At 47.1% G+C, this 13,979-nt stretch overlaps 1 protein-coding gene across 2 annotated transcripts in view; it reads right to left on the bottom strand.

Annotated features, from left to right (window-relative positions):
- Positions 1 to 25: 25 nt before the first annotated feature.
- The window catches only part of AKAP8L (A-kinase anchoring protein 8 like), a 36,088-nt gene continuing 22,134 nt past the window's right edge, over positions 26 to 13,979 (bottom strand). The window contains exons 10-14 of one of the 2 annotated variants that reach the window (XM_010361535.2): positions 13,665 to 13,806; positions 13,471 to 13,576; positions 13,099 to 13,229; positions 493 to 588; positions 26 to 406 (exon numbers count right to left, since the gene is read on the bottom strand). In XM_010361535.2, coding sequence (XP_010359837.1) covers positions 98 to 406; positions 493 to 588; positions 13,099 to 13,229; positions 13,471 to 13,576; positions 13,665 to 13,806 — 784 coding nt within the window. In that variant the 3' untranslated portion in view covers positions 26 to 97. The remainder of the gene's footprint in view (positions 407 to 492; positions 589 to 13,098; positions 13,230 to 13,470; positions 13,577 to 13,664; positions 13,807 to 13,979) is intronic. The other variant, XM_010361536.2, reaches the window with a different exon arrangement.

Here is a 13,979-nt window from a genome sequence, read left to right as displayed (position 1 = left end):
GCACCGTAACAGAGAAACCGGGAGGTGGGATGGGAAAACTTTATTAGGTTTGGCTTCCAGCTTCGGCCACGCGGGCCCCGCCCGCCCCGAGCTCGGGTCACGGGACGCCCCCACCGCCCTCCTCGTCGTCCTCCACGTCGAGGCCCGGGATGCCGCGGATCTGGCGTTGCAGCGCCCCTCCCAGCAAGGGCACGGCGCCCTCCTCCTCCTCCTCTGGGGGCGGCGGCGGTGGCGGCGACACGGCCCCGGGGACTGGCTCTGGGGGCACGGGAGGCTGCGCCGGCGCGCCCTCTGCACCCTCCGAGACCCCTGCCGCTTCGCCCTGTGCCCCCTCGTCCAGGGCACCGCCCTCAGCCTCCTCCTGCTCCTTCTCCTCCTCGGGGTTGTCGGTGAAAGGGTTCTCGCCCTGTGGGAGGGGCGCGGACACTGAAGGGAGGGAGCACAGGCAGGGACTGAGGTGGGGACAAGCCCAGGCCAGGACCAGCGCCTCACCTTCAGGTAGCGCTCCAGCTTCTTGCTGATGAGCTTGTTGTTGAGAATACTGCGGGCCACCATGAGCGAGGACTTCTTGGACTGCTCCATCATGAGCTGCGGGCAGGGCAGAAGGGGCTGGAGAGGCTGCTCTGACTGCCCTACAAGTTCCCGCCCCGACCCTGCCAGTTTAGAGGGACGCCCCCCTGCCCCTGCACCCACGCTTCCACCCGGAGCGCAGCCCCACCAACTCTACAAGCATGGAACCACAACCTATCTGGTCTTTGTTCAAATTCCTTCTCCTTCCACACCACACTTAGTGTAGGTAATTAAAAATACAGAACTATAGATCTCTATATATCTTTACGGCTGTATTACACAAATCTGATTTGCTTACAAAAAAGCTGTAAGCAGTGAACAAATTAAGAAACTAAGAGCCAAAGGTGCAACCCGTAACAAAGTGCCAACTAGGCTAATAGGCAAGGAGCACTTTGGGACCAACGGGGAGGGTACAAAAGCAGGAACAGATATTTAATCAAACATGTCTTTTTAACCCACAGAATTCCAAGAATGAAGAATTATTCCCAGTCATGCAAGGCTGAAGAGACACTTCTCTGCTGGTGGGAGGATCAACTGTTTCCATATTTTTTAGAAAGCAGTTTGACAGAATGTATGAAAAGTAAAAATCTGTTTCATTAATCCCTTCCCAGAACCTATCCTAAAGTTAAGAACTGGAAACATACGTGCACACTGATTGAACTTAAACGTTCCTCAGTGCAGAAAAGGTTAAATAAATTGTACATTCAAAAGAACGTCATGCAGCCCTTCAAATCGGGCTCATCTCTCCGCCGGCATAAGAAAGGTGTATAATAGGCCGGCGCGGTGGCTCAAGCCTGTAATCCCAACACTTTGGGAGGCCGAGACGGGCGGATCACGACGTCAGGAGATCGAGACCATCCTGGCTAACACGGTGAAACCCCGTCTCTACTAAAAAATACAAAAAACTAGCCGGGCGAGGTGGCGGGCGCCTGTAGTCCCAGCTACTCGGGAGGCTGAGGCAGGAGAATGGCGTAAACCCGGGAAGCGGAGATTGCAGTGAGCTGAGATCCGGCCGCTACACCCCAGCCCGGGCGACAGACCAAGACTCCGTCTCAAAAAAAAAAAAAAAGAAAAAAGAAAGGTGTATAATATAGTACTGCCTGCAAAGCATGCCAGAGCCAGTTTGTCTGGAAGGATTTCCGTCAGTATGCGGGGCCATTTCCTCATGGTGGGAGTACAGGCAAATCTCACTTTGATCATTATAAAAACCATAAGCTAAAAGGAGGATATTTTTGGCGGGGTGGGAGAGCCCACTGAGTCCCGCCCACTCCATTTACATGTTTCAGAAAGCCTTCTCACTTGCTGCTTCTACTCTCTCCATCTTCATTTTTTTTTCCTTAGCACGTTTTCTCTACTACTGGAGGAAAATATTAACAGACATCATACATGCTCATAACAAACTAAAGATACACAATTAGGATACTACTATAGACCGTTCCTCAGTGACTCCTTCTCACTTGCCAACACTTTATCCTCTTGGCTCTAGATGCCCAGATGACCACACCATAAATTCTCCCAACTGAGGCACATTTATATTGTTTCCACATTTTCTCCACAATAACCCAGCAACAACAGAATAAACCTGTACACTTCCATGCTGGTGCTTTTAATTCTAACCAGGTTTGGTTTCAAAGTGATAGTACCCAATTAACTGCAAAACATTTCCAAGTCATGCTTCTTCCACCTGTGTTAAAACAATGACCTGGTCCTCCTGCCTGCCCATCAGCACTGGATGTTGTCACTGTTGGGTATTTTTGCTGTGGATGAAAGACAGAAGAATCTGTGCTGCTGCTTCCCACGGCATTTCCCTGTCCGCCGGCAACTGAGTGCTCTGGTAAGCACACTGGACCACCCGCCCAGAGTTTGTGATTTTCTAACTATTTTCTCATCTTGGTTTTATTTTTCACATTTAAATTTTCTTTTTTTTTTTTAAGACAGTCTCGCTCTGTCACCCAAGCTGGAGTGCAGGGGCTCTCAGCTCACTGCAACCTCCGCCTTCTGGGTTTAGGCAATTCGCATGCCTCAGCCTCCTGAGTAGCTAGGACTACAGGCATGCACCACCACACCCAGCTAATTTTTTGTATTTTTAGTAGATACAGTATTTTCCTATGTTGCCCAGGCTGGTCTTGAGCTCCTGAGCTCACGACCTCCACCCATCTTAGCTTCCCAAAGTGCTAGGATTACAGGCATGAGCCACCACGCCAGGCCACATTTTCTAGAATTTGATACAGATTGAGTATCCCTTATCCAAAGTGCTTATGACCAGAAGTCTTTCAGATTTTGGAATATTTGCATTATACTTACCAGGTGAGCATCCCTACTCCAAAAAACCCAAAATCTGAAATGCTTCAATGAGCATTTACTTTGTCATGTCTGTGCTGAAAAAGTCAGATTTTACTGGGCACAGTGGCTTGTGCCTGTAGTCTCAGCTACTCTCATGAAGCTGATGCAGGAGGATCGCTTGAGTTCAGGATCAAGGCTATAGTGTGCAATGATTTCACTTGTGACCAGCCACTGCACTCCATCCTGCACAACACGGCAAGACTCAATCTCTTAAAAAAAAAAAAAAAAAAGGTTTTGGATTTCAGAGCGTTTCAGATTTTCAGATGAAGGATGAACTCAATCTATGTATGTTATGAGGTAGAGGGTCCAAAATTTTCTTTTACAGAAATGTACAAAACAAACCATTATTTCCCTACCAAATTGGCATATAGGTCTATAATCCCTTATCTATAAACTGGAAATCCAAAAGGCTCTAGAAAACATTTTCCCCCAAAATTCCTTTGGTGGCTAAATATGAACTGACATTACATTTTTTTTTTTTTTTTTTTTTTTGAGACGGAGTCTTGGTCTGTCGCCCGGGCTGGGGTGCAGTGGCCGGATCTCAGCTCACTGCAAGCTCCGCCTCCCGGGTTTACGCCATTCTCCTGCCTCAGCCTCCCACGTAGCTGGGACTACAGGCGCCCGCCACCTCGCCTGGCTAGTTTTTTGTATGTTTTAGTAGAGACGCGGTTTCACTGTGTTAGCCAGGATGGTCTCGATCTCCTGACCTCGTGATCCGCCCGTCTCGGCCTCCCAAAGTGCTGGGATTACAGGCTTTAGCCACCGAGCCCGGCTACATTTTTATTTATTCCATTTATATACATGTCATGTGAAGAATTATTCATGACTCATCTACAAGGCACTTTCCCCAGATCCTTTTGGAGAGGTTAGTGCTAATACCATATTGTCTTTCTTTTAATTTTATTTTAGAGATAGGGGTCTCACTCTGTTGCCCAGGCTGCACTGCCATTGTGTGATCATGGCTAACTGTAGCCTCAAACTCCTGGGCTCAAGTGATCTTCCCACTCTAGCCTCTTGAGTAGCTGGGACTATAGCCACCATGCTTGGCTAATTTTTTATTTTTTTGTAGAGACGAGGTCTCACTATGGTCAGGAGCTCCAGGGCTCAAGCAATTCTCCCACCTCAAGCCTCCCAAAGTGCTGGGATTGCAGGTGTGAGCCACTGTGTCCAGCCTTGCATATTGGCTTTCTGAAGCCCAAAAATTAATTCTGAGGCATCTGGCCCTAAGGTTTCAGATAAGATATCTGTACTAACTTCAACAAATTACTAAGTCTGAAACATACTGGGATCTTTTGCTAGACTCTCTATTATGGTTCCACTGTTTCATTACTGTGTTAATATCACTTTTTTTGTTTTTTAATTGCAGAAGCTTTGTAGTTTTAATATTTTTGAAATCAATCTCTCAACTATTGTTAGACTGAATTCTACAATGTAAAACTTTAAAATCATTTCATTCAGTCCTACTCCCCGACTGAGGTTTTGACGAGAACTGTGCTGTCTATATTAATTTGGAGAGAACTGGTTTTCGTTTTGTTTCACTATTAAACCACCCATTTAAGAACACAGAACATTCCTCTATTCATTAAGGTCTTATTCATATCCTTGGAGTATTTGTAGTTCTTAAAGATCTCAAGCCTTTCTTCTTCTTTTTTTTTTTTGAGACAGAGTTTTGCTCTTGTTGCCCAGGTTGGAGTGCAGTGGTGTAATCTTGGCTCACTGCAACCTCCACCTCCCAGGTTCAAGCGATTCTCCTGCCTCAGCCTCCTGAGTAGCTGGGATTACAGGCGCCCACCACCATGCCCAGCTAATTTTTTGTATTTTTAGTAGAGACAGGGTTTTACTACGTTGGCCAGGCTGGTCTCAAACTCCTGACCTCAGGCAATCCACCCATCTCGGCTTCCCAAAGTGCTGGAATTACAGGCATGAGCCACCGTGCCTGGCCCTCAAGTCTTTCTTCTTAAATCTCTATTCTTAGCTATTTCATACATTGTGTGGTTATTTTAAGTAGCGCTTTTTTTCCCCCATTTAAATTTCTAACTGGTTAGTACTAGAATAGAGAAACACTACTACTTTTTGTATGCTATTTTGAATCCCATCCCCTTACCAAATTCTATAAATTCCAAGAACATTTTGGTGGGATTCATTCAGCTTTTCTAAGAGCATAATCTCATTATTTGCACATGAAGAGAAAAGAGAGTTTGCACAATAATGTTGCTAGATTTCTTTTTCTTTTTCTTTTTGACACAGAGTCTCGCTTTGTCGCCCAGGCTGGAGTGCAGTGGCGCGATCTCAGCTCACTGCAAGCTCTCCCTCCCGGGTTCACACCATTCTCCTGCCTCAGCCTCCCGAGTAGCTGGAACTACAGGCGCCCACCAACATGACTGGCTAATTTTTTGTATTTTTAGTAGAGATGGGGTTTCAGTGTGTTAGCCAGGATGGTCTCGATCTCCTGACCTCATGATCTGCCTGCCTCGGCCTCCCAAAGTGCTGGGATTACAGGCGTGAGCCACCGCGCACAGCAAGTGTTGCTAGATTTCTTATGGAGCCATCTCTCCATTCCAGAAACAAACCTCACTTATAATGTGTCTTACGTAGGGATCACTACTAGATTGATAATTACTAATATTTTATTTAGCACTTTATTTTTTTGAGTCAGTCTTGCTCTGTTGCCCCAGCTGGAATGCAGTGGCATGCACAGCTCATTGCAGCCTCAACCTGCTGGGCTCAGGCGATCCTCCCATCTCAGCCTCCCAAGTAGCTGGGACCACATGCCCCAGTACCTGGCTAATTTTTTTATTTTTAATTTTATAGACCCAGGGTCTCACTATATTGCTCAGGCTGGTCTCGAACTCCTGAGCTCAAATGATCCTCCACCTCAGTCTCCCAAAGTGCTGGGATTACAGGTGTAAGTCTCTATATCCAGCCTACTTTCGTATCTTTAATAATAGTAAACTAATCTAACTAATCTACAGTTTCATTTTGGTATCATCTTTATCAGTGTTTTGGAATTAAGGTTTAAGAAGCTTCCTAAATATTAATTTGAGAGGACGGACTTCTAGCACAGCAGTCTGAGGAGTTCCCTGGAACTACTACCTAGTGAAACTAATGAAAAGTATTAAAAAACAACCATTTGAAGTCTCTGAAAATATTCCTAAGGACATATAGCAAATGAGAAAGATTTAACGAGGAAAAGCTACTAAAACTCAGTAAGAAGAATGAAGAGTTGTGATGTCTGAAATACAACCTATTGCATTCCTGCCTCCCCCAGTTTAATGTGATGGAAACTCCACTCCAGACAGTACAGTCAAGAAGACAGGTCTCCCCGCATCTACCTGGCTCATCTCAGTTGAGGGGTATGATATCTTCCCAGGAGGAACAGAATGTCAGCATCGGTTTTTTTTTTTTTTTTTTGAGATGGAGTTGCACTCTTGGTTGCCCAAGCTAGAGTGCAATGGTGTGATCTCGGCTCACTGCAACCTCTACTTTCCAGGTTCAAGCAATTCTCCTGCCTCAGCCTTCCGAGTAGCTGGGATTACAAGTGCCTGCCACCAAGCCCAGCTAATTTTTGTATTTTTGCAGAGATGGGGTTTCACGATGTTGTCCAGGCTGGTCTTGAACTCCTGACCTCAGGTGATCTGCCCACCTTGGCCTCCCAAAGTGCTGGGATTACAGGCATGAGCCACTATACCCAGCTGGGTGTCAGTATCTCTCATCCCGCCCTCAGCTACCTGTTGCTGAGACGAAGTTCTGGACAAGTATAGCTGAGAGGGAACGGTTCCTATCTTCTACCCAGCCACACACACGTGGAATGGAGGCTTGACCCTGGGCATGGCACACTAAGAATATGAGGGCTCACATACCCATGGTTTGTTCAGAAAGTGGAGGTCCTATGCCAGAAAAGGCAAACCAAGACTGGAGGCCTACAGCCCACTGTACCTCCTCCCATGTCTCTCCTAAAGTGGCAGAGTCACTCAGAGAGAGGTACTCCATTGTCTCCATTCACAGAACCTCGGCTTAGAGATTCTGCCCAGAGTAAGAGCAGGGCCTTAAATCAGTAAACTCCCAATCTCAAAGGAACTGACTTCACTGGCAAGAGTGTTGGAAAGTACAAGACTCAAAAACAAAGGAAACTAGGGAGAAAAAAAGTTAAAAGGACATTTTTCTTTCTGAGTATTTACTGGGGTTAAACACTGATACATTTGTTCTCCCCCCGCCCCAACTACACAGCCATAAAAAAGAAAGACTGCTAGATTTGATAGTGACATTAGCTAACCCATAGGCCAACTAGGTTACCAGAGAGGACCAGGACTACTAGTAAAATAGCTAAGAACAGACTCCCTGGGTTCAGAATAAATCTCAAAACAACAACCTCAAAAACCATCCCTGTTGGGCCTGGCGTAGTGGCTGACGCCAGTAATCCCAGCACTTTGGGAGGCTGAGGTGGGTGGCTCACAAAGTCAAGAGTTCGAGACCAGCCTGACCAACATGGTGGAACCCCGTCTCTACTAAGAATACAAAAATTAGCCGGGCATGGTAGCACATGCCTATAATCCCAGCTACTTGGGAGGCTAAGGCAGGAGAATTGCTTGAACCCGAGAGGTGGAGGTTGCAGTAAGCCAAGATCGCACTACTGCACTCCAGCCTGGGCAACAAAGCAAGACTCCATCGCAAAAAAAAAAAAAAGAAAAAAAAATTAGTGAAAAATTATGAGACATCCAAAGGAAATTCTGACCCAGGCACAGATAAAAAAGCAGAAAACAGAAACTTCCTGTGACAGTGACCAGATGTCAACTTCAACAAAGACTTCAAAGTAGCAATAATCAATATGTTTAAAGAAAACTCAAGTAGAAGGTATGATGACACTGTCTCATGAAACAATTCAAACACAGAGATAGAAATTATAATAACAACATATTAAATCTTAGAGCTGAAAAGTACAATAATGGACACCAAAATTCCATTTGAAGGACTCAACAGATTTGAATTTAAGGATTAGTGAACTTTGGCCGAGTGCGGTGGCTCATGCCTGTAATCCCAGCACTTTGGGAGGCCGAGGTGGGCGAGGTCAGGGGATTGAGACCATCCTGGCTAACACGGTGAAACCCTATCTCTACTAAAAATACAAAAAATTAGCCGGGTGTGGTGGCGGGCGCCTGTAGTCCCAGCTACTTCGGAGGCTGATGCAGGAAAATGGCGTGAACTCTGGAGGCAGAGCTTGCAGTGAGCCGAGATCGCGCCACTGCACTCCAATCCAGCCTGGGCGACAGAGCTAGACTCCGTCTCAAAAAAAAATTAAAAAAATAAAAAAATTAAAAAAAAGAATTAGTGAACTTGGCTGAGCACGGTGGTTCACGCCTGTAATCCCAGCACTTTGGGAGGTCGAGGTGGGTGGATCAAAAAGAAAAAGAACTAGTGAACTTGTGGATTGAAAGAGATTATACAATCTGCAGAACAAAGAGAAAAAGGTGAGGAAAAATGAACAGAGTCTCAGACAACCATGGCACACTATTAAGTGATCCAACATATGGGTAATGAGCATCAGAAGAGGAAAAAGAGAAAGGAGTAGGAAAACAAAATACTTGAAGAAACAATGGCTGAAAGCTTCGGAAGGCTGATGAAAACTGTAATCTATACATCAAAGCAGCTTAGGCCAGGGGTACTGGCTCACGCCTGTAATCCCAGCACTTTGGGAGGCTGAGGTGGGCAGATCACGAGGTTAGGACATTGACACCATCCTGGCCAAGATGGTGAAACCCCATCTCTACTAAAATACAAAAAATTAGCAGGGCATGGTGGTATGCGCCTGTAATCCCAGCTACTTAGGAGGCAGAGGCAGGGGAATCACTTGAACCTGGGAGGTGGAGGTTGCAGTGAGCCGAGATTGTGCCATTGCACTCCAGCCTGGCGACAGAGGAAGACTCCGTCTCAGAAAAAAAGAAAGAAAGAAAGAAAAAAAGGGCAGTCCAACAAACTCTATGTAGAATAAACACAGAGAGATGCACAAAGACATAATAAAGGTGCCAAGAGTCAAAGACAAGGGAAAAATCTTGAAAGCAGCAAGACAAAAACAAATCATCATGAGGAAACCCCAATATTAGTTTAAAAGCTGACTTCTCAGCGGGGTGTGGTGACTCATGCCTGTAGTGGCGAGACCCTGTCTCTATTTTTTTTTCAAATCAAAAAAGGGAAGTTTCTAGACAGACACAAATTACTAAAAATGACTATTTAAAAAACCCCAGGCCGGGCGCGGTGGCTCACGCCTGTAATCCCAGTACTCCAGCACTTTGGGAGGCTGAGGCAGGCGGATCACAAGGTCAGGAGATCGAGACCACGGTGAAACCCTGTCTCTACTAAAAATACAAAAAATTAGCCAGGTGCGGTGGTGGGCGCCTGTAGTCCCACCTGCTCAGGAGGCTGAGGCAGGAGAATGGCGTGAACCCAGGAGGTGGAGCTTGCAGTGAGCCGAGATCGAGCCACTGCACTCCAGCCTGGGGGACAGAGCGAGACTCTGTCTCAAAAAAAAAAAACACCCCAGAATATCCGAATATACCCTATAACACGTGGAAACTGAATTATTAATAATATAAAAAAGCTATATTAATAATATTAAAAAACTAAATAATAATATTAAAAATATATAAAAAAACAGGCTGGGCACAGTGGCTCATGCCTATAATCCCAGCACTTTGGGAGGCCAAGGCAGGCAGATCGCTTGTCACTTGAGTCCAGGAATTTGATACCAGCCTAGGTAACATGACAAAATCATGTCTCTACAAAAAACTACCAAAACTAGCTGGGCATGATGACGCACATGCCTTTAGTCCCAGCTACTTGAGATGCTGAGGTGCGAGGGTCACCTGAGCCCGAGAGGTGGAGGTTGCAGTGAGCCCAGATCACACCACTGCACTCCAGCCTAGGCGACAGAGTGAGACCCTGTTTCAAAAAAAAAAAAGGTAGTTAAAGAAAAGCCAGGCAGCACTTGAAGAATTAATACTAGTATGCCAGTTCTTCACAAACTCTTCCAAGAAACCAAAAGAGGAAGAAAATTGACAACTAACTGTATGAGGCCAGTATTAATTAACCTGATACCTAAACCATGTCACCAAAACACTACAGACAATAGTCTTTCATGAATATAGATGCAAAAATTCTCAACAAAATGCCAGCAAAACCAATCTAATATATAAACATAATTACACACTATGACCAAGCAGGATATATCCCAGGGATGCAAGAAGTTTTATATCCAAATAAAAGAATGTAACATACTGTTAACAACAGAATTAGAGACAAAAGTCACATGATCACCTCAACAGAGGCAGAAAAAGCATCTGACAAAGTCCAATACCATTTTAAGATAAAACACTTAATAAAACAGGACTAGAATGGAACTTCCTCAACTCAGTCAAAGGCACCTATGAAAAACCCACAGCTGACATCACACTTAATGGTAAAGATTAGTGCTTTCCCTGTAAGATCAGAAAGAAGACAAGGACATCCATTTTCACCACTTCTTTTCAATACTGTATTGGAGGTTCTAACTAGGGCAATTAGGTAAGAAAAAGAAATAAAATGAATCTAGATTGGAAAGGAGAAGTAAAATGAACTCTATTCGCAGATGACTGATGTTGTACAAAGAAACCCCTAAGAAATCCACTAAAAACTAGGTTGGTCGCGGTGGCTTACACCTGTAATCCCAGCACTTTGGGAGGCCGAGGCGGGCTGATCACCAGCAGGAGATTGAGACCATCCTGGCTAACAAAGTGAAACCCCGTCTCTACTAAATATACAAAAAACTAGCCGGGCGAGGTGGCGGGCGCCTGTAGTCCCAGCTACTCGGGAGGCTGAGGCAGGAGAATGGCGTGAACCCAGGAGGCGAAGCTTGCAGTGAGCCGAGATCACGCACTCCAGCCTGGGCGACAGAGCGAGACTCTGTCTCAAAAAAAACAAAAACAAAACAACAACAAAAAAGAAATCCACTAAAAACTATTAGAACTAATATTATTTTATGTTTTTATTTTTATTTATTTATTTTTTGAGACAGAGTCTCGCTCTGTCACCCAGGCTGGAGTGCAGTGGTGCCATCTCGGCTCACAGGAAGCTCCGCCTCCCGGGTTCACGCCATTCTCCTGCCTCAGCCTCCTGCGTAGCTGGGATTACAGGAGCCCGCCACTATGCCCGGCTAATTTTTTGTATTTTTAGTAGAGACGGGGTTTCACTGTGTTAGCCAAGATGGTCTGGATCTCCTGACCTCATGATCCACCTGCCTCGGCCTCCCAAAGTGCTGGGTACAGGCGTGAGCCACCGCGCCTGGCCCTAGGATCAATTTTGAGCTTATACTTTGCTACCACCTGCCCTGTATTTTCCAACTTTTTTTTTTTTTTTTGAGACAAGAGTCTTGCTCTGTCTCCCAGGCTGAAGTGCAGTGGCGCGATCTCGGCTTACTGGAAGCTCTGTCTCCCGGGTTCACACCATTCTCCCAACTCAGCCTCCCGAGTAGCTGAGACTATAGGCGCCCGCCACCACGCCCAGCTAATTCTTTGTATTTTCAGTAGAGACAGGGTTTCACTGTGTTAGCCAGGATGGTCTTGATCTCCTGACCTCGTGATCTGCCCGCCTCGGCCTCCCAAAGTGCTGAGATTACAGGTATAAGCTACTGCATCCAGCGTTTTTTTTTTTTTTCTTTTTTTTGTGATGAGTCTCACTCTGTCGCCAGGCTAGAGTGCACTGGCACAATCTCGGCTCACTGCAACCTCTGCCTCCTGGGTTCAAGCAATTCTTCTGCCTCAGCCTCCCGAGTAGCTAGGATTACAGTTGCCCGCCATCACGTCCAGCTAATTTTTATATTTTTAGTACAGACAGGGTTTCGCCATGTTGGCTAGGAATGTCTCCATCTCTTGACCTCGTGATCTGTCCACCTTGGCATCCCAAAGTGCTGGGATTACACATGTGAGCCACCACACCCGGCCGGATTTTCCAACTTTTATTAATGACATATAGTTTCCAGACTCTGCAGTCTTCTAACCCCTACAAGTTCCTAGCATAAGAATGTTTTTGGCAAGTTCCCTAAAGCTTCTCTGTTGCCAAAGCCAATTCACACTTTCCTTTTCTTCCCAGAACTCTTGGTGGCATTTCCCAATCCTGAGTCTCTGCAACCACCCAAGCCAGAGAGACCCCTGACACTGTCCACCATTCAGAATCATCCTATCGAAAAAGACCAGAGGGGCATTGTGATGAGCATGGGAAATGGTGGAGAAATGCTGCTTCCCATGCTCACGCTGGATGCTAACATCTGTTCATAAACCCCACCACCCTCCTCCAGGGTGAAGACAGCCAAGCACCTCTTTGGCCCAGACCTGGTCCTGGGCCTCTTTGCTGTCCGCTGATACACAGCCCCTTCACCCCCACCTCCAACCCAGCATGTTATCCATTCAATCAAAATAGACCTACTTTGGCCTCTGTGCTAGGCACTGGAGCTATGCTGGAAAATGAGACAGAATTTGCTCATTCTCTTGCCTTATGTTCTCCATGCCCCACAACACACTTGCCCACTGCTCCCTGACAATCTCAGCAGCACCACTGTCCTCCCAGTTCCCCAAGTCAGAAACCAGAGTCACCCCAGGCTCCTGCTCACTCCCACATGCCAGCCTCCGGCTCCCTTCCTTCAACTGCTCTTCTCCCCTTCACTCCCAAGGTGGGGTCCCCTCTCGTCTGGAGACTGCAGCAGCTCCTCCTTGGCCCCCACCACCCCACCCAGGTGCAGGCCTGAAGTCTCTAGTTCAACACCAACTCTAATCCTGTTAATCCCGTACTTGAAACTTGACTGCCTAGAGCAACAAGCCCAGGCCTCTCAGCACAGCTCTCCTGAGCCTCAAGCCCAACCCCCTCCTCCAGCAACACTTGCACTGCATCATCTCCATCTGGTTTCTGAACCTAATCTGGCGCTGGCCCTATGAACATAGAGGCTCCCATATCCCAAAGAATATGTCACCTTCTCCCAGGTAGAGTCCCCATCTCCCACCCCTCTCTCCGTAGCCGTGCTGCCTGCACTGGGCTGGAAATGTCATTCACTTCCTCCTGCCTCCACTGCAGTCCCTCAGGGGCAGACAGAGGTTCTAACTGCACAACCTCCCCAGAGGCCTCAATCTACCCACAGGACAGAGGGAGAGCACTGTGGCCACTCACCCTGCGGTTCCGGTTGTGATCCATGGTCTTCAGGTGCTTCTGGATGATCCCAAACTGCATGGGAATGAAGAGGTCGCAGGCTGCACAATGGGCTGCCTCCACCTTCTTCACAAAATGCTCCATGGCAATTTCTGTAGTGGGGAGGAGGGAGTCACCACTGGGCCCAGGTGCCTAACATGGACCCAGGTGTTTGAGGGAAAAAAACCACACCAGCTCCTCCTCAACTTGCCCTGCCACTTCCACCTGGGCCTGAGCCGAGGCTGTTCTCCTGACCTTCCCTGGGAGAACAGAAGGGTGTCCTGACCCTGCACCGGGAATCAGGAGGGCAGGCTGAGGCCTCGCCTGGTGGGAGCAGGCTGGAAATCTCCTCACCCTGGGTCAGATCCTGGTCTCTGTAGATTTGCTGGATGAGGCCATCAAGGTCCTCCACAGTTTTTCGGAGCTCCTCTGTCTTCTTGGTCTTGTTGGTGACGTACTCCTGCAAGGAATATGAAAGTTCATGTGGGCCGCCTTATGTTCTCAGGGGTACAAGAAACTAAGAGTGGCTGTGTTACTCCAAGGCTCACCTGCAGAAAGTCAGCCGTTTGCTTAGGGAGCTTGGTGCCTACGTACTTAAAGTGTTCCTTGTGGAACTTGCTGTCAAGATGGCTGGCCATCTCATCCTCATAGAAGGTCCGGTATTTGCAGAGAGAACACACAAACTGGATCCTGCCACAGGAAGGAAACGCGGGGCTGAGGCTGCAAGTGTCCCAGGGGATAGTGCTGCCGCCTCACCCAACCCAGACACAAGCCCTGAAACAGGCCTTGCTCATGGGCCTCTGAAGTATGGTCCCAGCAGAGGTACAGGATGGGACCAGTGGGGTTGGGAGTAGAAAGGGCCA

The sequence above is a fragment of the Rhinopithecus roxellana genome, chromosome 8, assembly GCF_007565055.1.
Source record: "Rhinopithecus roxellana isolate Shanxi Qingling chromosome 8, ASM756505v1, whole genome shotgun sequence".
NCBI classification, from domain to species: Eukaryota; Metazoa; Chordata; class Mammalia; order Primates; family Cercopithecidae; genus Rhinopithecus; species Rhinopithecus roxellana.
The sequence above is the reverse complement of the archived record's forward strand: the minus strand, read 5'-3'. Positions and strand labels throughout refer to the sequence as shown.